This window comes from Nerophis ophidion, linkage group LG09, assembly GCF_033978795.1.
Source record: "Nerophis ophidion isolate RoL-2023_Sa linkage group LG09, RoL_Noph_v1.0, whole genome shotgun sequence".
NCBI classification, from domain to species: domain Eukaryota; kingdom Metazoa; phylum Chordata; class Actinopteri; order Syngnathiformes; family Syngnathidae; genus Nerophis; species Nerophis ophidion.
The window spans coordinates 27,723,102-27,745,975 of NC_084619.1; the positions used below are offsets into that span (position 1 = coordinate 27,723,102).

The window sequence follows — 22,874 nt, forward strand, 5'->3', positions numbered from 1 at the left end:
GAGTGCATTTCTGTGTGGGTGTACATGCAGTGGCGGGAATAATTATTTGATCTCCTGCTGATTTTGTAAGTTTACCCCGTTACAAAGACATGAACAGACAATATTTTTATGGACATTTTTTAGGGAGAAAGGCAGAATATCAATGTAGAAACAAGAAAAAAAAGCATTGACTAAAAGGTTGTAAATTAATTTTCATCTGAGATTGTGAAATAAGTATTTAATCCAGGACCTACCAGCACTAATTTTGAGCCCCACATACGGTTATGAGCCCTGGATGCACACACATGACATATGTCCCTTCAACAAAATGCTTAGTGAAAAAGAGAAACGCTCAGATGACTTCAGTTACTTTTTAAGAAAAAAATAATTGATTTGAATTACCAACAGTGAGCAACATTTTGCTGCCAAGCAACAGCCTGCTGTTTGACATTCTGGTGAACACTGTACATGACAACAAGGTTTCTCCACTAAGTGTTAAGCCATGTTTATCTTGGGATGAAAGATTTTACTCAAGCAATAAATGAATGAATAAATGTATAACTTTAACTTCATTATTTTTTTCTAGATTTGTTGGTGAAATTATGTCAAGAAAAGTATGGACTGTTCATGTCTTTGTTAGAGGATAAATATACAAAATCAGCAGGGGATCTAATAAATATTTGCATCCACTGTTTGTGCATTAATTGAGTTTTTACTTGAGTATGCAATTTAAGAAAAAAATAATTGAAAAAAATAATTTCTCTTAATGTGGCATGGTTTTAAATACAGTGAATTGTTACCAAATACTCATTACTGAATAATAATAGCGCTTAAGTAATCCTATTAAAAATACTTATCCCATTAAAGACAAATGCTGATACTGACCATTATATTTTGCCGAAGCAGCAATACAACAACCAAACATCAGCTGTCATAATAGGGAAAGTAACTAAAAAAAAAAAAATCTTAAAAATCTCACCCATACGGTCATGATGGTGAGTAAAAATATCCCCCACTCTTGATATCTATAGAGAACCATTCGGGTTTAAATGAAAGCAATTCAATATCAGAGGGGCGGAATGAGAGAGGTGACTCTTCCAAAATTAATCATTCATATTTTATGAATTGCTATAAAAAGTGTTTTCGTTTCTATGAAATATTTATGTTTGAATTGAACCAAAATCTTAGACCTCTGTCCCCAAGAGTCTGGGTCTTTTCCTTTGCTGAAAGTTTCTACTCTGCTCCCTGTTTGCTCTCAGTCTATTCTCAAGTCCAATTAAGCTCACCCATGACAAGGCTCAATGTCAAGTGCTAAAAAATTTGAGTCCACAGCTTTCCCCTGTAACATTTTCAACTCAAAATTCCAACTCATTCTTGTAACTTTTGAAACATCACTGAGCTTGACAATGAAACACTGTCATAAACTAGTCAAAATTAGTGGCATTGTCAGAAGAAATAGCAAAGATCCTGAAAAAACAAATAGTGGTGACTTCAATTAAGCTGATCTGAAAGTAGTCTTGTCTCAGATAAGGGTAACTCCTTTCTATGGCAAAGGAGGAAGCAGGATTGACAGGGTGAGCTTTCTGCCATCGCTCTGCCACCAGGTGATGTACTGGGGTTAACATCCATGACCGATGTGACCCTGTTGATGGCGACCCACAGAGCTGTTAAGAGGAACATAATTGCACAAAGGCACTGATGAAGGTAAGTCAGGCAGCAATGACCGTTAAACGGTATCTTCATAAATCAGGATATTTGTGATGAATGAAAAGGAGGATGTCTTTAAGAGCTTCAGGAACATCACATGATGTTCACATGAATTACTTAGAGCCTGGTGGGTTTCGATTGACCAATTAAAAACAATAGATGTGACCAGTCCTACTTTTGAAACAGAAAAGGCCTATTTCAAAGCTGAAAAGTAGTATGATCTTGTCTAATTCTCAATGTATGCTCACCCAATGTCAAATTAATGTTAACGTTCACAGCATCTTACCTGACTTCACAAGAGTGGACACTGAGCTCCTTGTGCAGAAGACCACTGGTAAGGTTGTAGACCAGTACAGACCCATTACTGGTGCCTTAGAAGACAAACAGTTATTGCAATATATTAATACAGAATATACTACAATGCAGCATCTATCGTTCAGCATGAAGACAACGTGTCAGTGTCAAACGTTTACATGATGCCTCTCAATGCACTTTATCAGTCAAGTGTTTAAAGCGGTTTTAGTGAGAATCAAATCGGTGACCTTCTTGCCATGAAGCAAAAGTGTTAATCATGCTTTTATCCTACTAATGCATGAAAGCAAACAACCAAAAACAGGCACATGGATTTAATGCTGACCGAAATTAGTATTGTTTGGTTTGATGGAGCTCTGTGCACTACAAAGTGCCATTTAGATTGGCATAATGTAAATGTCAGGGTTATGGTCCAAGCTTTAACCATTATAGTCATTGTGCATTGTAATTGCATGTTTTCTCCTTGAATTCAAAAGCTTTTAAGGATTAATAGAACGCAAACAGGACAAAATAATCGTTAGGGAAAGGAGGCTGTGAGATGCTGCAATTAAAATAATTACTCAAATGGGGAGCATTGCAAAATTCATCAATATAGTGAGTGCAAATAAGTAAATGTTTATAGCTTATGTGAAGTATTATTTCCATCATAGGCAGAAACACATTTAGAAGTATTTAAACATATAGAGTCATGTGCAGTGCTACTTGATTGACATTGTTACTTATAATGACAAATTGAAAGGATGAATGGTCATTTGAAAGCAATCGTGTTATATCCAAGAACACATGGACAATGACTGTGAAATCACACACATTCTCTATGTGAGACAGTGTTTTACGACACAACATATCACCCTGTCGCACTACACAAGTGGTAAAAAAATGCACAAAACTAACGCAAAGTTTGCACAGAATAAGACCAATTGAAATTAAAATGTGTGTAATTAAAGTAATGGGACCTAAAACACAGCGCGAGTACAAGCTAGTGTACACAAGTGGATAAATAATCCTCCTTAAGGGCCAAGTGAAAAACAGAACATATTGTGGAGGGCTGTGCCAAAAGTTTGAAATCATTTACACTTAATATCACTTTTATTTCTTTATAAAAGCAGAACGTATTTTTTCTGACTTGCGTGAGTAAATGCGATGATTAAGCAATGGAAAAGATTAGAAAAATCCTTCGTTATTATATGTCCTGTAAATTACTCAAAACACCAAAAAGAGTGTGCATGTTCAGAAATGTAACCTGCAAGAAATGTATCCTTGCAAACCATAGCATAATGAATAACTTGAGGATGGGCGGAAATGCATTGACCAAGATGGGCGCAAAACAAAGCACTGTTTGTAGAGTGAGAGGGGCAATATAGTTTACTGTAGCAACGTGGATTGAGATTGGACATATTGTCTTACTTTATTTATTGTGTGTTACTACATTCAGTACAGCCCACCTACTCTATCATCTTCTCAAATTTTGAAACAACAGCTGCAATTAATGTGACTGTTGAAACACATCGATTAGTAAGCTAACAAGGTAAAGAAAGCTTATTGGAATTAACCGTGCAATTGCCGATAAATAACCTTACATGTAGCGGTCACGGACCGGCATAGGGGTAGATGTGGCCCGTGGGCCATACTATGCACAGATCCGGCTTAAAGTGAGTACAGCTCGACTGCAACATGGTTAACATTGAATAAGAGCACCTATGCTGGTTGCAGCCAAAAATCAAATTTAATTTTGTTTTAACTGACATGCACCTGGGGATAGGTTGATTAGCAACACTAAATTGGCCCTAGTGTGTGAATATCAGAGTGAATGCTGTCTGTCTATCTGTGTTGGCCCTGCGATGTGGTGGCAAATTATCCAGGGTGTACCCCGCCTTACGCCCGAATGCAGCTTAGATAGACTCCAACACCCTCCGCGACCTCGATCGGAACAAGCAGTAGAAAATGGATGAATGGCTGGATGCTTTATAACATCATGACTCAACAATCAATTGCACATGAATTACCAAATTCTTATACAAATAGAGTAATTACAATTGCAATGACGAGGAATAACATTGTATAACTGAAATACTAAACCATATACAGTACACTAAGTACACAGTACAGTAAGGACGTGAGAGTTTATCTTTTACACTGAGAACAAACTCCAATTGCTGAAGTTTGCCAAACTTGCAAATCTAGGCGTATATGTACTTTAAAAGGGTCATATTATGCAATAAAAAAACAACAGTGTTTTTTTTGTCTGTCTGTACTTCTTTTTGTGTGTTTTGGATAACCATAAATCACGTAAATCTGAAATCTCACCATGTAGGCATGGCAGAGATATTAATAAAACAATCCTTTCTTCCAAACTTGCTCCAAATGAAAAAAAAGTTGACCAACTCATCAGATTATGTCTTCATCCTTCTACAATCAAGGTGAGAGGCCTTATTTATGATCTAGAACACACTTTGCAAGCTCTATGAGGCGTGAAAACAGCTCACCAGCGGCTGATGTAAATATAGCAGCACAAGATGTTAGCTCCCTTGATCACAGCGCCGCTAAAAAATAGTTTGTTTTAGCTGTTTTAATAACAATATCGCTAATACCTGGTTAATATTCAGGTCACGATATGTAAATGAGGTATTGTCTTTTTAGACAGATTTATGGGTAGAATTGAGATTCCATTGTAAAATAATTTTATTTACGAGTTGAAATGCATCAAAAAAAACAAAAACATTTCTGTCGTCTTGATTGTGAGGGCTTGATTCGTAATGATTGTGAACGATGAGCAAATCTCCAAAAAAGTGCAGTTCCCCTTTAAAACAGTAATTTCCACATGCTATTTAATATAACGGATGACAGTTTTTTATACTCCCCCCAAAAAATTAAAGATGGGTGGGGGAAACAACAATCTTTGCAAATGAGGTTATTACTATTCAATAGCTCATGAGATGTGTAATATTTATAATCAATTTATGTTTTAAGTTTTATTTCATGTACTTGGAATTTTCTTTCTGTTTTACTTGTTGAGAGTCAGCAAGAAACAGACTAGTTAGGGATATTTTTTAAGATGTGTTTGAAAGTGTTTTTTAATACACATCGTAACAAAATATGACACATGGAGAACAGCGCATATTTAAATTATGTTCAGTAGATCAGTGGTATGAATGAGAAAATGCAAAGTGAACTTTGGCATCAGGCTACAGCCATTCCATTTTCGTCATTGTACGCAAATTCGGGACAGCTAGAAGCAGCTATGCCATGCCAAGGTTGAAAGTGTCATTATTCATTCCCTTCTCTGCAGGTCTTGGGAGGCAACGTAACTCTGAGGTAAGATTCATTTATGTGGGCCAAATCAGGGGATTGAGCATAGCTTGTTTTTTAGCTTCATAACTAAACTGAGAGTTTAATGTGTTTGGAAGGTGCTTCTGCAGCACATCATCACACACAAACATGGAGCCAGCAGAAAGATACAAAATGTACATGCAGATCTCATTCTTTCAATTTTCTAAACACATTGTGACTTTACTTCTGACAGGAATTTAAGGAGCATAAAATGAAGAAAACAACAATGTTCATCATCACAAAAAAGAAATCCTGCAAATGCAGCCTTGGTAAGTTACATACAGTACTGCATATTTTACCTCGTGTTCGATTGCAGTTGTGGTTGTAGTTTTGGTGCACTCTAGGAAAGCTTTGCTGCAATCATACATTATTCAATAAAAGCAAAATACCCTACGGATTTGAAGACAGTACTTTTTCCCTGAAAAAAGTCAGTAGGTGTCATATGTAGGTGTCTGAGTCCATATTCTGGGCCTAGAGTTTTAAAAACGCAAAACCAACAGTGGCAAAAAATTACTGATCCCCAGGGTAGTCACAGCTTTTTTCCCTGTCACTCTCACACACCAGTATGCTGGAGTGTTTCAGCCACAACAAAGACAAAAATGTTGGGCAAGTTTAAGAAAAAAAACAGCAAATTTTAAGATAATGTTGAAAAAGACAATCAAAACAGTACAGCAGAAATACGTTTTTTATTGCAGTTGGTTCACTGTTGAGATTGTTGTCTGATTGTGTAATATAAAAAACACTATACATGGAAAATAGTGACTTGTAAATTGTGTTGTTTGTGTTGTAACACCAGCACCACCTGTGATGCTAGTACTGCAAGTATTTTCGTTTTTAGTTACAAATAACAAACCCCAAAACCAGTTAAGTAAAATCCAAATACAATGATTTGCAAATCATTTTCAACCCAAACTCAATTGAATTTAGGTTGAAACGTTCGAACTGGCAAACATTGTTATTTTTTGCAAATATTAGCTCTTTTGGAATTTGATGCCAGCTTGATGCCATGTTTGAAAAAAGCTAGCACAACTGCCAAAGAAGACCGAGAAAGTCTAGAAATGCTCAACAAACACTTATTTGGAACATTACACATGTGAGCAGGCTAATTGGGAACAGGTGGGTGCCATGATTGGGTATAACAGCAGCTTCCATGAAATGTTCAGTCATTCACAAACAAGGATGGTGCAAGGATCACCGCTTTGTCAACAAATGCATGAGCATATTGTCGAACAGTTAAGGAACAACATTTCTCAACGAGTTAGTGCAAGGAATTTAGGGATTTCACCATCTACGGTCCTTAATGTCATCAAAAAGTTCAGAGAATCTGGAGAAATTACTGCACATAAGCGATGATATTACAGAGCTTCGATCCCTCGGGCGGTACTGCATCAAAAAGCGACATGAATGTGTAAAGGATAATACCAAATGGGTTCAGGAACACTTCAGAAAACCACCGTCAGTAACTACAGTTTGTCGCTAAATCTGTAAGTGCAAATTAAAACTCTACTATGCAAAGCGAAAGCCATTTATATAGAATAGAATAGAATAGAAAAGAAAGTACTTTATTGATCCCTGGCGGAAATTCAGCACCACAGTTTGCTCACAATAGACAATAATAATAATACATAATATATAACATATATTATATATATAATATATGAATAATATAAATATATTCTACATTTAAGTGCAGTCAAGAAGGAACATATGCATTATACAGTCTGATGGCTGTCGGTATGAAGGACCTCCTGTGTCGTTCCGTGTTGCATTTTGGGAGTCTAAGCCTTCCACTGAACGTGCTCATTCTCTCCGCCAGGTCCAACTGTAGTGGGTGGGAGGTGTTTTCCATAATGGCTAGGAGTTTTGCTAGATTTCTCCTCTCTGACACCACCGGCAGAGAGTCTAGCTCCACTCCCACCACGTTACTGGCCTTCTCTACCAGCTTGTCCAGTCTGTTTGTGTCCCTTTCTCTTGACCCAGCAAGCCACGGCGCACAAGAAGGCGCCCGACACCACCGACTAGTAGAACATTTTCAACATCTTTGTACAGACGTTGAAGGATCCTAGCCTCCTGAGGAAGTAGAGGCGGCTCTGTCCCTTCTTGTAGAGGGCCTCATAGTGTTTTGACCCATTCAGCTTGTTGTCCATGTGTACACCGAGGTATTTATAATCCTCAACCATGTCCACATTCACCACCTGATGGAAACAGGGGTCGCCGGAGTACTCCTCCTTCTTCCCAGGTCCACAAACAGCTCCTTGGTCTTCGTCACATTGAGCTGGAGGAGGTTCTTTCCACACCATGTGACAAAGTCCTCCACCAGTGCCCTGTATTCCTCATCATCACCATCCTCAATACACCCCACTATCGCAGAGTCATCAGAAAACTCTGATTGATAGTGGAAATCGGTGGTGTAAATGGTGAAGAGGAAGGGGGAGAGGACTGTGCCCTGCGGGGCCCCGGTGTTGCTGACCAGCCTGTCAGACACACAGTCCTGCAGTCGTACATACTGTGGTCTGTCAGTCAGGTAATCTACAACTCAGGACACCAAGGGGGCCTCCACTTGCATCTTCTCCAACTTTACACCCAGTAGTCCAGGCCGTATAGTATCGAAAGCACTGGAGAAGTAAAAAAAATATGACCCTCACACTGATCGCAGGCTTGTCCAGGTGGGCGTTGGCTCAGTTCAGCAGGTAGACTGTGTCCTCCACTCCCAGTCGGGGCTGGTAGGCGAATTGGAGTGGGTCCAGGTGAGGCTTGACTGTAGGGCGGAGTTGTTCCAGGACCAACCTCTCCATAGTCTTCATGATATGGGAGGTTAGAGCCACCGGCCTGTCGTCCTTTGACGTGCTGGGTCGCCTGCACTTGGGGATCACGCATGAGGTTTTCTACAGTGTGGGGACTTTTTGCAGCCCAAGGCTCATGTTGATGATGTGCAGGAGCACACCACACAGCTGTGGGGCGCAGGCTTTGAGCACCCTTGGGCTCACACCATCAGGACCCGGGGCCTTGCCTGTGTATAACTTATTTAGCTGTGCATTCACCTGTTCTGCAGACAGACACACTGGGGGGTCCAGGTGGTTGGGGGAGGGCAGGGTCATCATTCTGAGGGTGAGGTGTTAAGTGGGGGGAGGTACTCATTAGAGCTGGGGGGCAGAGAGGAGGGGAGGGGGGCATGGATTGGTTTGCTGAAGTTGTCAGGGGCCCAGCTGGCATGTCTCACTTGTTTTAGTGCTACACTCAAGCTAGTTGACCCTCATGTGAATTAAGCCGCAAAGAAGAAAAAAGAAATCCCACCAATTTTTTCCCCACAGTTTATCCGGTTGGAACTGTTAAAGTAGCAACAGGTTTGACTCGATCATGACAACTGATCTACCATTTTTTTCAGATTTTAAATCCAAGATTACGTAAAATTCCAGATTTTCAAGGACATTTTTTTCAATTGAAAATTGATTGGCTAATTTTCAAACTCGCCCAATTTCCACATTTTTTAACTGATTTCAACCATTGCAGCACCCACACAGTCCACTCATTTTGGAAATTTAAACCAACATTTTTTCTTGTTCCAAAAATGGCCGCTATTCCGATAATTACCAGAAACGTTTTCTCCAGTGAAAAATGAATGGGCATTAGAAAAACCTCTGCAAATCCCTTGTTTCTCAACCGATTCAAATCATTCCACAATCCAGACACGTCACTCATCCGAGATATTCAAACAAACATGTGTCCCCAGTCTGAGTATTCCCGGTTTTGCCATAGTTACAAGAATGTTTCCTCCTTTGAAATTGAATGGGTACAGTACAAACTTCTACATATCCCATATTTCTCAACAGTTTTGAACGGTAAGAAAATCAAAGTTCTTGCTAATGTTGGTCACTCGCCCAACATATTAACGTTATCGCATGCTAGCATGCCAACATTAGCATGTTAACTTTTTAGCCAATTTTGCATGCGTATGCTTTAGAGTCATTTAACCTGGTACTTGATGCATTTCAACTGTTATCATGCCAACGTTAGCCTTTTAGTTTGGCTTAAACATTTCAACATTCATACTCTATTTCTTCCAAAATTGCTTATTCTGGTCTCTGTATGCTGTTTTAACATATAAATGGATGTTAAATTAGTTTTTCCACTATGTTTGTACTGTAATTTTTTTAATGCACATGTATTAAGATTAAATGAAAAACGTGTATGCAAGGTCAAAATAAATGACCTTTTGACAAACGCAATCACTGAGTAGAAACTATCATACCACACCCAGGCTAATAGTTACTCAACGACTGTTCAACACACTATAATTATTGTGAACTGCCTTTTTTATGGAATTTTGCCTATCGTTCACAACCATTATGACAGACACGAGTTTAAAGTTGATAAACGCTTGGAAGATGTGGCTAATGGGAGTCACCGTTGTTGCCTTTAAAAACCTCTAAAACAGGGGTGCCCACCCTTTTTCTGGAGGCGAGCTACTTTTCAATTGACCAAATCGAGAGGCTCTACCTCATTCATATATATCATTTATATGTATTTATTTATGAAAGAGATGTTTTTGTTAACAAGTTAAATGTGTTTAATGATTATACAAGCATGTGTAACACATATAGATGTCTTTCTTTAATGAAGACAAGAATATAAGTTGGTGTATTATTACCTGATTCTGATGACTTGCATTGATTGGAATCAGACAGTATATGATAACACCCACATTTTTCAAATGGAGTAGAAAAAAAGTCCACCTTTCTGTACAATACCACATGAAAGTGGTTGGTTTTTGGCATCTTATTTATCCAGCTTCCATACACTTTACAAGAAAAACATTGGCGGCAAATTCCGTAGCTTGCTTAATTGACATTCACGGCACCCGAGGGTTTTGTGAGATGACGCTGGCTGCTGCAAGATCATTATTATGAAAAAATGACAGAGAGGAAGGCGAGAAACACTTTTTATTTCAACAGACTCTCGCGCCGTACCTGCCGTCAAAAGCCTAAAGACCGACTGCACATTTCCTATCTTCACAATAAAAGCCCTGCTTCATGCTGCCCGCGCTAACGAAATAAAGAGTCTCGGAAAGCTGGCGTGCACAAGCGCTTGTGTCTTCTTGTCTCTCATGATGATTGTGAATGAACAAAAAAAGTGCAGTTCCCCTTTAACAGAAAGCATATGTACAACACGTTTCCTCAGTAAACACAAATCCATCCATCCATCCATTTTCTACTGCTTATTCCCTTTGGGGTCACAGGAGGCGCTGGTGCTTATCTCAGCTACAATCGGGCGGAAGGTGGTGTACACCCTGGACAAGTCGTCACCTCATTGCAGGGCCAACACAGATAGACAGACAACATTCACATCCACATTCACACACTAGGGCCAATTTAGTGTTGCCAATCAACCTATCCCCAGGTGCATGTCTTTGGAAGTGGGAGGAAGCCGGAGTACCCGGAGGTAACCCACGCATTCACTGGGAGAACCTGCAAACTTAACACGGAAAGATCCCGAGCCCGGGATTGAACCCCAGACTACTCAGGACCTTCGTATTGTGAGAAAGCCGCACTAACCCCTCTGCCACCGTGAAGCCGGTAAACACAAATCACTCCATTCAATTGTAATTACAGTATTTACCACATTTTACTGTCAACATATTGTCAGAGACAGTAATTAACAGTGTGTTTCCTTAATTCAAAAGCTGGCAATATTGGTAAATGGTAAATGGTCTGTACGTGTATATCGCTTTCCTACCCCTTTTAAGGAGCCCAAAGCGCTTTGACACTATTTCCACATTCGCCTATTCACAAACACATTCACACACTGACAGTGGGAGCTGCCAAGCAAGGCGCTCACCAGGACCCATGAGGAGCAAGGGTGAAGTGTCTTGCCCAAGAACACAACGGACGTGACTAGGATGGTAGAAGGTGGGGATTGAAACAGTAACCCTCAATAGCTGGCACAGCCACTCTACCAACTTTGCCACGCCGTCCCCCAATATTAACAACTAATACAACAACTCAGGCTTATGGCAGAAAATTCATTAAATTACATTTTTTAAAACAATATTTATATTTTCCAACAGAGATGGGCATTTGACTTTAAAAAATAACAGGGTGTCTGAAGACTTTTTACCTGAGAGATATATCCAAAGGAGATGTATCATGCAAAATCAACGTATTTACCTATTGTTAACTGCTTTTGTTTATTTGGGATCTGCAAAAGTCCCGGAAATTGGAAATCAAACCACGGCAGTGATATTTATAAATCCATATAATCTTGCCTTCCTTCATACTTCTTCCTAATGAGCCATTTGAAATGTCCCCAATTTGTAATGTTTTTCCCATTGGTGCCTTTTAATTTTCCTGAAGGAATCAATTAAGTACTATCTATCTATCTACAGTGATATCTCTATTTTTGGTACATTTTTACCCAAAAAGCTTTGCGCAAGTCTGCTTTTATCCCCGCGCATGAGTCAATACGTGCCTTTTTTGCTATCCTCTTGTTGTGGGGCAGAATGGCTCGTACATGAACATGCATTTTGCTCTGTTGCCATTTCTAATACAAATTAGCGTATAGTTCAAACTTATATCTGTCAGTAGAATCGCTATAAAAGCGCTAAAAACTATCACAAGGATGGCGAGGAGAAAACGCTGTCGAAGTGGAGCCATGTAAATAGGACCGCACACAAAACGCAGCATCCTGAAAGCATCAGAAAGCAGCTTGAAAACGATCAGCAAAACATAATCTATGCAACATTTTAACCAACAAACCACCATTAAATGTTATTTGGACCACAAAAAAGTGTTATAGATGTAGAAAAAAAATCCTAATATTAGCCCTTTAAGGATGTGGGAGATTATAACATTTTTGCCTTTGATTTATTAAACACACTGACGTCTATTTAATTCTAATATTATTTGAAGATATTTTCAGCAGCTTATATATTTAGCGATAAATGCTGCGGATTGGTTCTTAGGTTTGTGTTATAATGATGATATCAGTTCGATATCTTGTAACAACTTATTTTTTTTAATAAACTGTTTTTTCAATGTGGCCATTTTTGTCTTTGTTATTTTAAGAAAATGCTTAACCAAAAAACATGAGCAAATTGCAACACTTTGGACAGCCCTAGTTTATGGTAAAAAAAAACAATCGGTTTATAAATGAATAGTACAATATAATCCAGATTTTTCCAAATTTTTGTTTCTATGCGAGAGTTGTATTGAGCAGATGTTACAATGCTGTGTCATTTATTTTGCTATTACATAATAAAGTGTAAAGTAAAACAACTCACAGCAATTTAGACATTTTTCCACCTACAAAGTGAACTTTGGTTGAAGTGTGGATGTATTTTCAGAGATTAAATGTAACAAAATACTGATAATACTGGCAGGAGTAATAATTTTGGTCAGAGTAATAATCATTATGTTTACAGATCATTTCCATTCGTCACCAATCAGTTGGAATTTTTACAAAATATTAACATTTTCTTGTTCAAAAATGTCGTACATCAATGTAATCTTATCTTTTAACGTGCTGCAACAAAACAAAATACTGTAACTACCGGAATGGTATTATTTGATATATCAATTGTTTGATAGAAAAAAGTCTGAATGATCAAATGTTGTCATGTGTGTTTTTTATGACCAGCCCTTTTGCTTTAATTAAAACATAATTTTTCATGGCAAAAAAAAAGCATGAGTTTTATTTTTTCTAATAATTGTAGTATAAAACATATCGTACTGGAATGGAATGTTCCAAAACGTTTTTAAGAAATCAACAAGGTTTCCACAAACAGACAAAACAACACAAAGTTAACTTGCAAAGTAAATTAGGAACAGAAGCACCAGCGATTCTGCAAATAAGCTGTTTCAGACAACCGAGAAGCAGTGAATTCAGCAGAATAACTCCCTTGGGCACAAGGCTCTGGCCTTAAAAACTCAACAGATATTTTAAATGCACCACAGCTATATAAAACAAAAAATAAAGTGGGAAGCAAATCAAAAACATTTGCTATACATAGACTCTTAATAGTCATATTGGGGCCTGTAATTAGTTTTACCATTGTTTCAAACAGAGAGAAAATCTCAATACGCCAAATGCACATATACTATTCATAAAAGCAATAAACTCTGCAATTAATAGGCAGCCAAATATGTGTTCTGCTTTATATAGATGCAGTGTTTCCCATATTGTGTATTTGTTGAAGCCTGTCATATATAAATCGGGACTGACATAAATACATTGAGTGTTAGTTGCTCGCAGTTGTTCATAAACACATTATATTGGGACAATACACCAATGTAGCCTCTCATTAAAACACTGCAGAGAAGATGGGATCGCAACTCTGCTTCTTGCACACCTACACACCTCGTCTGCCACATAATAATCGGATAGAGCAAGAGCACTAGTATGGCAAACTTGCAACTATCGCTATATTTAGTATATTCAAATCTCTTGAGGTAGTATTTTTCCCAAAAAAAAGAAAAAAAAAAAAAGATTCCAGCTACAAATCTAGTGACTTTTTCTGGTTTTGTTGGACATAACAAACACACAAAATAAGCAACAGGAAAAGTGTACTTGTATTTGACGCACACTGCGCACAGTGTCCACAAGAAGTGTGCCATGGCCAGATATGCCAATTAAACTTTGAGAGCATCTACTTTGAATTTGATAAAGAGAATATGTTTCATGTGATTTCAGATATTTTTTTATTGTTGTGTAAGTATCATACTAAACGAAACACATGGTTATTTAATGTTGTCATGGTATGTCATGGTATTAAAAGGTCTTATTTAAGAACAATCTAGAACTTGTTTAAACAGGAAGGTTTTTATTTCATCATATACTTTAAAAATAATGACATATTTCAGCTTTTTATCCTGAATGTGTATGCTTGGTGGTTTAAAGATGTTCCCTATCCCCCTCAACTCCCCTGGCTTTGTCTTCTTCGCTCGGGAATTTAAAGTGTAAAAAGGTGGCACGGGCAGAGACTGGTACAAACAATAGGTTTCTATATTGATCATCTTAATCAATCTGTTTTTTAAAATGCTGAACGCCATAAAATTAAGGTGTTCAAATCAGGGCTGGGTATTAGCAAATACTTTAGGATTTGATACGATACAGTACAGTAGTGCAATACATTGCGATATTCCACATGGTCCTGGGATGAATATAAAATGTGGCTTAAAATGTCGGCTATCGGGAACACAAAAATGTACTCCTTATTAAGAAGTAAATGATTAAACTTATGGGTCTGGTGAAATTTTAAACTGCAAGTAATTATTAAAGCAATAAATAATCTGCTGCCACCAAAAATCTAGAAAAAGTTCAAAGAGAGATGGAAAATATAATTTGTGGTGTAGGGATAGGCACCAGCACCCCCTGCAACCAAGAGAGAGACAAGCGGTAGCAAAATGGATGGATGGATAGAATTTTAATTTAAAACATCAATATCTTAACTCAATTCAAGATAAAGTGCATATTAGTTTGTAGGGTAACTCTCTAGAGTCAATAGCACGAGGAAATCAAACAACCCAATAACATTGTTCAATTTTAAAAGAAATAAGGAAATTTTGTTCATGTTTACAACACAAAGGAGGAAACATAGAATATCTTGTGGGTATATTCTATCAGTATAAACTACATTTGATGAAATGTTGTGTATTTTTATTTTGAGTATCCCAGGTGTAATTATATATGTATCTGGTAATTACATACTGTACAATAATTTAAAATATTCTATAATATAAACTAAATTAATTTTGTTGAATAAGGTCATATCGCATTCTGTTATTGATAAAGAATCAGATTATCGTATCTGAGTAAAGGGGCAGGACTTTCTGCCACTTTTTGGACACACCATGTTATTTCTTTTCTTTGATTTACCTTTTTAAAATTGTAAAGATGGAGCATAATTATGTGTGTTGTGATTGAAATAAAGGATGAATAAAGAAAAAAGAACAATATATTGTTGAACTATATTCTGACATCAGTATTCAAACTTGGAGTGTTCTTGCAATACTAGAGGGTAAAGGAATCAGATCATTCTCATTATGCTTTGAATGGGCACAAAGCAAGTGAGTTCATTTCTTGTTGCTTTCTCTTTGAAAAGCACTGATGCAACAAAAGAGCAATACTGAAAGAACAAAAACCTACAAATTGTACAAAAAATTCTGATGAGTTTTAGACAAAACAAATATGTAAAAATGTTATCACCATGTTAAGAAATGTTCAATAATAATGTTAATTGCAAACACAATGTTACCATTAGAAAGCATTCATAGAACCCACTACGTAATCAAATCTATCCAACCTCAGCACACACAAAATCATTGCACTTCAGCCAAAGGTCAGTGCTTTCAGACTCTCTTGGGACCTTATTAAAGGCTTACTGAAACCCACTACTACCAATCACGCAGTCTGATAGTTTGTATGTCAATGATTAAATCTTAACATTGCAACACATGCCAGTACGGCCCGTTTAGTTTACTAAATTACAATTTTAAATTTCCCGCAGAGTTTCTTGTCGAAAACGTCGCGGAATGATGACACGTATGATGACGCGTGTTTGTGACGTTATTGGTTGGAGGGGACATTTTAGCACAGCACCACTTACGGCTAAAAGTCGTCACTTTTCATCGCATAATTACACAGTATTTTGGACATCTGTGTTGCTGAATCTTTTGCAATTTGTTCAATTAATAATGGAGACAATAAAGAACAATGCTGTTGGTGGAAAGCGGTGTATTGCAGCTGTCTTTAGCACCGAGACACAGCCGGTGTTTCTTTGTTGTGAAGCTTTACAGAGCGGTCAAGTCGAACATGTTTCTCTACGTCAACCAGCATGTTTTTGGATGGGAAAATTGCTATATTAAGTCAGCTCTTACCGAATACTTGAGTGGAATATGCGTCCTCCTGCAGTAGCTGTCAAAAAAGGCAGCTGTGATCTTGGCTCCTGCATTGGCTTCTCTGAGAGACACTGGCGTGTTCACCGCAGCCATTCGACTTTAAGGGATATCTTTAAAATCTCACTAAAACACTGTTAAAACAATAAGCAGATAAGGGATCTTCCAGAATTATCCTAGTAAATGTGTCTAATTACATCTGAAACGCTCACACTGCTGCCGCCCAGAGCCGTTGCTTTTTATTTTTTTCTAGTCCTTCACCATCAATATCCTCATCCACGAATATTTCATCCTCGCTCAAGTTATTGGGGAAATGGTAGCTTTCTCGGTCCAAATTGCTCTTATTGCTGGTGGTTCACATTATAAACAATGTGGGGATGTGAGGAGCCCTCACACCGGTGACGAAATGCGCACATACTTCCGGTAAAGGCAAGGCTTTTCTATTAGCGACCAAAAGTTGCGAACTTTAGCGCCGATGTTCTCTACTAAATCCTTTCAGCAAAAATATGGCAATATCGCAAAATGATCAAGTATGACACATAGAATGGACCTGCTATCCCCGTTTAAATAAGAAAATCTCATTTCAGTAGGCCTTTAACTGTGCAGAGTTCGTTTTCCTCTTTTGTGCGTTTTACATCTTTTGGTCAGCAACGATATGTAATCAAAATCAAACTTCAAAATTAGCTATCCTCGGCCTACTTCCTCTACAATATGTTCCCAGACAAAAATTCTAGCATTTTTCAGTTGTGGTGAGAAAGTGATCCAACTTTGACCATATCCAATTGGTAAATCAATAAATTAGCTAAAACCTAAGGTATGATCACGTTTACTACAACATATACAGAAATAATACCATTGTCTTACCAAATACACATTTAGTTTACCATGTAAGCAGTTAGCATGATGAAGTTACACAGGCTCAATTGACTGCCATGTGTAGTTACACCTTCTTATTGTCTTATATCAGAACCTCTCTTCATCATGAGAAAAAAGATCTTTTGTTCAAGATGTTCCTCTAAATTGCACTTGTCTGGTGGTATATTGTCTGTATAATAACATTAACAATAGCACTGTGAGCTACAAACCCATTTCAAAATCGATCTATTTAATTATTCCAAGAAAGTCCAATTGATGTGAAAGCACCCTTGGTATGTGTGTGTTTCCAATAAAACCTACCAACAGCCAGCATCGGTTGGTAGTGGTTGATGTTTTTGGTGGTAAGAGGTGGACACATGCGGATGGCAAATGGTGGCAGCGGCAAACCAGAGACAAGGCCAGTTAACAAGAATTTAAGCTGGACTTCTTTCTGGTTGGATGATGGCAGAGGGGCCTCACCAGCTATCAAGGTCTGACCTAGAGAAAAAAATATATACATCAGAAGTTAGCCAATATTGTCATTTTCCTTTGTTATTAAAATAAACTTTTGCTGAACCACTTCTCAAGATGAGCAGGAGAGAAGCACACAGATTTCCAAAGTTTCCACAGCGGCATCATTATGTTTTCCCCACTTAGCTATACTTATTTGATTCATTAACAGCCTAACAGCTGGGAACCATAAAATGTACCTTGAGTTTTATTCACTTAACAGCCCCATGCTCCTTGATATATCCTTGGATACAAGTATTTTTAGGAGTTAAACACAGCTGTAGTTATATATTTTGAAGGGATACCATTTTTCTTTTTTTTTTTTGGAGGGGTTGGGCGGGGTGGGGGAGGAAGTGGGGGGGGGGGGGGGGGCACAGGTCCGGTGGCCATAGATGAAGTACTGGCTGTCCAGAGTCAGGACCCAGGACGGACCGCTCATCCAGAGTCGGCACCCAGGATGGACCGCTCGCCTGTGTATCAGTTGGGGACATCGCTGCGCTGCTGATCCGCCTCTGCTTGGGATGGTTTCCTGCTGGCTCCACTGTGGACGGGACTCTCGCTACTATGTTGGATCCACTTTGGACTGGACTCTCACCGTTGTGTTGGATTGGACTTTGACAATATCATGTTAGACCCGCTCGACATCCATTGCTTTCGGTCCCCTGGGGGGGGGGGTTGCCCACATATGCGGTCCTCTCCAAGATTTCTCACAGTACCTACCACTACCATGAATTGATTAACGTGGACCCCGACTTATACAAGTTGAAAAAGGTATTCGGGTGTTACCATTTAGTGGTTAATTGTACGGAATATGTACTGAACTGTGCAATCTACTTATAAAAGTATCAATCAATCAAAAAAAAAAAAGTCATCATTGTCACTGTCACCGACGTCCCATTGGGTGTGAGTTTCTCATTGCCCTTATGTGGGCTCTACCAAAGATGTTGTTGTGGTTTGTGCAGCCCTTTGAGACACTTGTGATTTAGGGCTATATAAATAAACATTGATTGATTGATTGATATATTTTTTTGGAGAGGCGCTCAAGGCAATAACTGACAATAAGTGAAATATGTATTTTTTTCTTTTTTGGTATTAGCCATCATTAATATAAAACTGCAAATTTAAAAACAAACAATTTACAAATAATGCTGCTCTGAAATTTAATGTGACCAAACAATAGACAAGATGCTGGCCATAGCTATGATATGCATGTTTGAGCCCAACTGGCAGTCTTGCATGAAAATTATTAATTCATTCACAGAAAGATGATTATAGAACAAAATTACAGGAAAATGTAAAATCTAACCTTACCTATCATGCTGTTGAGAGAGAGATTCTGAATATGTTTCTGGTATGGGCCCAGACGTGCTCCACAAAAGAACACTGGGGAGTATAGCGGTGACAGCCCTGAACTGCAACAAAAGGGGAAAGATAAAATACAATAATCAATGAAGGTACAGTATATCAAGTAAAATTCCTTGTTTGTTCAACATACTTGGCCATTACATCTGACTATGATTCTGATCGAGATAATGGGAAGTGATAAATGATTATGTTCTTTAAAGTTATACACATATTTTTGGCAGCATCATATAAAACAGTTGTTTCATATTATTTAGGTAATTCTACGCAAAGAAACAGGAGCTTTTAACTACGGAGTAGTGAGTGGTCTGATACCAACTGGCTTCAAACTATGATCATAAACAGTAAACTCTGTGGTCATAAGATGATCTAAGAAAGATTAACTTATCTCTAATTAGCTCATCATAGTATGACCACATGTTCTCGAAAACAAGTTTTCATTCTTATTTCCTCGACACGAAAATCTGTTTACTATGGGCTTATTTTGTAAAACAGGAACACTGATCTCCTGGGCTTCATGCATTAAAGCGTGCGCACACTTTTTCACAACAAAGTTGAGACATTTTAAAGACTGAACTGATCGTGGAAATGTTGATTTTGAGAAAGAAAATATTGATTTTTATTAGGCAAAATCCTTGAAATTGCCACGAATGTGCCAGGACTGAAACCTACTAGAATTGGATTGGAAATGTTTACTTCTGTAAACACTGCAGCACATGTGAAATCATGACTGCACGCGGGTCGGATTGCGTTCACATTCAAAATCACATTTTGTTTGTAATGTAAACGACTACATGAAGATATTGGATTTGAAAAAAAACAACAGATTTGGAAAACCTATGTTGCAGTGTGGACTGTGAACGTAGCCATATAAGTCAACAAAAGTCCCCTTTAAGTTGACGTAATATCCATTTCATGTGTCTTAAAATTTAGCAAATGAATATGTATTAAACCTAAGCAGTTTTATCACAAAGTGAAGAGCAAAACACATTTTTCTAAATGTAATCCTGTGACTTAGATGTATTTGCCTATATTAATTTGCTAGCAGGCACACAAATCCATCTTTGCCCCACACAGGAAACAAAACTAAAGGAGAAATAAAGTCATGTCTTCTTGACAGGAGCTCAGAGTCTCCCATCAAAGGAAAGTGAGACTCATTGGTGATAGCATAAGTCCCTGCATGTCCTACCAGTGACAGTTGCTGAGAAGCCTACATTTAGGTCACAGGATTATGCAGTTTTTAAGGAAGTTTATTTAAGGTAACTTACAAAGTAATGTGACTCTTACCTCACCTTTTTTCAGGCCAGTGCCTGCAAATGTGTGATATAGGCCAACAGAATTATTGAGTGAAATATGTGTCTGTATGCGTGTACCTTTGGTTGACAGCAGCTCTGCCTGTGTAGGCTTTGAGCTCCCATAGCATGACTCTACCGTCACTGACCATGAGAGCCACATTGTTTTCGTTGACAGGGCAGATAACCATTCGATATGGTCGAACAGTCTTGGTAACACGGATAGCATCGCACTGAGAGCGGAGGTCATATACAAGCTCCTGGGTACTTTGTTCTGGGTCTGAAAAAGAAGGATAAGACATAGAATGACACATCTGCTGCTGAAAAGTACATAGAGACAACCTGAAAAGGTTAGGGGAATGGGAAACATCAAGGTAGAAGACTGGGAAAGAGAAGATCCTGAAGAAGTGTTGGGCATGTGAATACAGAGAGACACAGGGGTGGGAAAAGGCATTGATTGGTGTTAATAACAAAAACTGAGGAGATATGAATGATAAGAGATTGTAGAAAAGGTAAGCTTGAAGGCAAATGAGAGTATGAACATAAAGAGAGGGGATTTAAGGAGATAAGCACCTTGAACAGGAAAAATGCATTTAAATGTTTGTGTGAGCGGCTCATGAAAGAAAATGTCAAGGAAGCAAGAAAAGGATCTGGCAGATATCAGCAGGGAAGAAATAAGTGAAGAAGAGAGAGACATTTGGACTATACACTCCCAATGGCCTGTAATGCTAAGCCAGAAGATAAATGAGATAGTAAGAGTCTGAATACCCATTGGAGCATAAAGAAAGGCTTCAGGCTCTGCTACACAGAATAAATTGAGGGGAAAACAGCAAGGGAATGATATAGAGGTGTCAGTGAGCGAAGCTCAAATGGTGTCCACTGCACGTGTAAGAGGAGGCATACCCGCTACTCCTGATGAATCTTCTGGAGATGTAGTGGAGCGGCACACTCGCAGGGTGATGCATCCGTTCTCATGGAGGCAGTATAGAGCATCTCTCTGGGCACAGGAGATCACCTGACACATGGTCAAGAAAATATAGGAAAAGGCAAGGATGAGATGACATGACGTTTGGCCGTTCTGCTATTTACCACCACCAATCATTGTGTTCATGTTCATGGGTTACACAACTTCTCTCGCTAACGCTGACCTGACAAGTATCATGTATGGCTTATTTATGGTAGAGGAAAACAATGTGGAGGCAGTCTGTTGAGGTACAGCGCAAGGAGTAAATGATTTGGAAAAAATACCTTTATTTTAACTCCCAATAATGTCATATGCAGTTTTTATTTGTATTTACTTCATTGCATAGTGGGGATGTCTTAATTAGCATTTTTGGCTTCAGATCCAGATTAGATTTTTTGGCCTCATTTTGAATCTGATACTCTGATAATATGTTATGGAATTGAAAATGTTTTTTTAGCAAGTAACTATAGTAAACACAATAATAATTTTTCATTCACTTTATTTTATTAAATTTAGAATTTACTAGTATCATTTTAAATAAAATTCTGCATTAAATGCATGGCACTGGTCGCAAAATAAAATGGATCATGCACGATAACTAAACAAAAGTAATAACTGTATTGGTTCCCTTTCATTTGAATCACTGTTTTTGCCCTCAAAATCCTCATTTAGCCATAGTTCAAGTTTGTAAACAATAACAAAAGAGACAAATCAATATTTTATGATAATTAGGGCTGTCAAAGTTAACGCGATAATGCGTTAAGTATACATTTCTAGCCCTGCGATGAGTTGGCGACTTGTCCAGGGTGTACCCGCCTTCCGCCCGATTGTAGCTGAGATAGGCCAGTGCCCCCCGCGACCCCAAAAAGGGAATAAGCGGTAGAACATGGATGGATATACATTTCTATAACGGCACTATTTTTTTTTTAACGCAAACACTTCCTTTTTGACCCTCGGCCAGTGCCGTGGCCTGGGGAATCTTGGCTGCAGTTCACTTGCTACTGATGAGCCACAATCGAGCAGAAATAGACAAAGGAAAGTCAACCTTATTGAAATATTAGGGTCAAAGCCATGGCAAGTTGTTCTCCCAGCAAAAAAGAACTATAATTCGCTGTGAGAAGAGGTGACATCCCTGGAACAAACACCTACTTCGTGCGTCCTTCAGAGATGGGTGGGGCTTCACTTCCGTGTTCAGATTACGGTTAAGGTGCAGTGATAACATAACATTTAAATTGTTACTGTGACTGCTTCAGTAAGTAAGATGACATAAAAGCTCAACAGAAATAAAAGACGGCCGGCAGGATGTCGAAAGGAGACTTTTTTTATTGCATAGAATCAACATCAAAACATGTGAAGACACTTTCTCAAACTAAATACACGCTTTTCGGGCTTCAAAATAAAAGCACTACGCTATTGTAGCGGTGAACAGCTGTCTCGTCAGCTGATGCACGAGCTCGCAACCGCGGCAACTTGGCAACCAGCCAAACCCTATTTAAAAAAATGTAAAATTATATTTTTTGGTAAAGCACATCAGCACCCCTATTAACTTTGGAAACCCCAAGTAAGCTGTATAATTCGGCATAAGTTCAGCCAGTCTGTTTATATGATCAGAGCCGATCTATTCACATTCACGCACAGGTAGAGCACAGCGCGCTCCCGTCTCACCTGCTGGTG

The 22,874-nt window shown here is 38.4% G+C and overlaps 1 protein-coding gene across 1 annotated transcript in view; it reads right to left on the reverse strand.

Annotated features, from left to right (window-relative positions):
• Window positions 1–22,874, reverse strand: part of wdr11 (WD repeat domain 11) — an 88,799-nt gene that overhangs the window by 33,449 nt on the left and 32,476 nt on the right. Inside the window, exons 7-11 of the mRNA XM_061910726.1 lie at window positions 21,140–21,251; window positions 20,318–20,516; window positions 18,894–18,994; window positions 17,394–17,570; window positions 1,973–2,057 (exon numbers count right to left, since the gene is read on the reverse strand). Of these exons, the coding sequence (XP_061766710.1) occupies window positions 1,973–2,057; window positions 17,394–17,570; window positions 18,894–18,994; window positions 20,318–20,516; window positions 21,140–21,251 (674 nt within the window). The remainder of the gene's footprint in view (window positions 1–1,972; window positions 2,058–17,393; window positions 17,571–18,893; window positions 18,995–20,317; window positions 20,517–21,139; window positions 21,252–22,874) is intronic.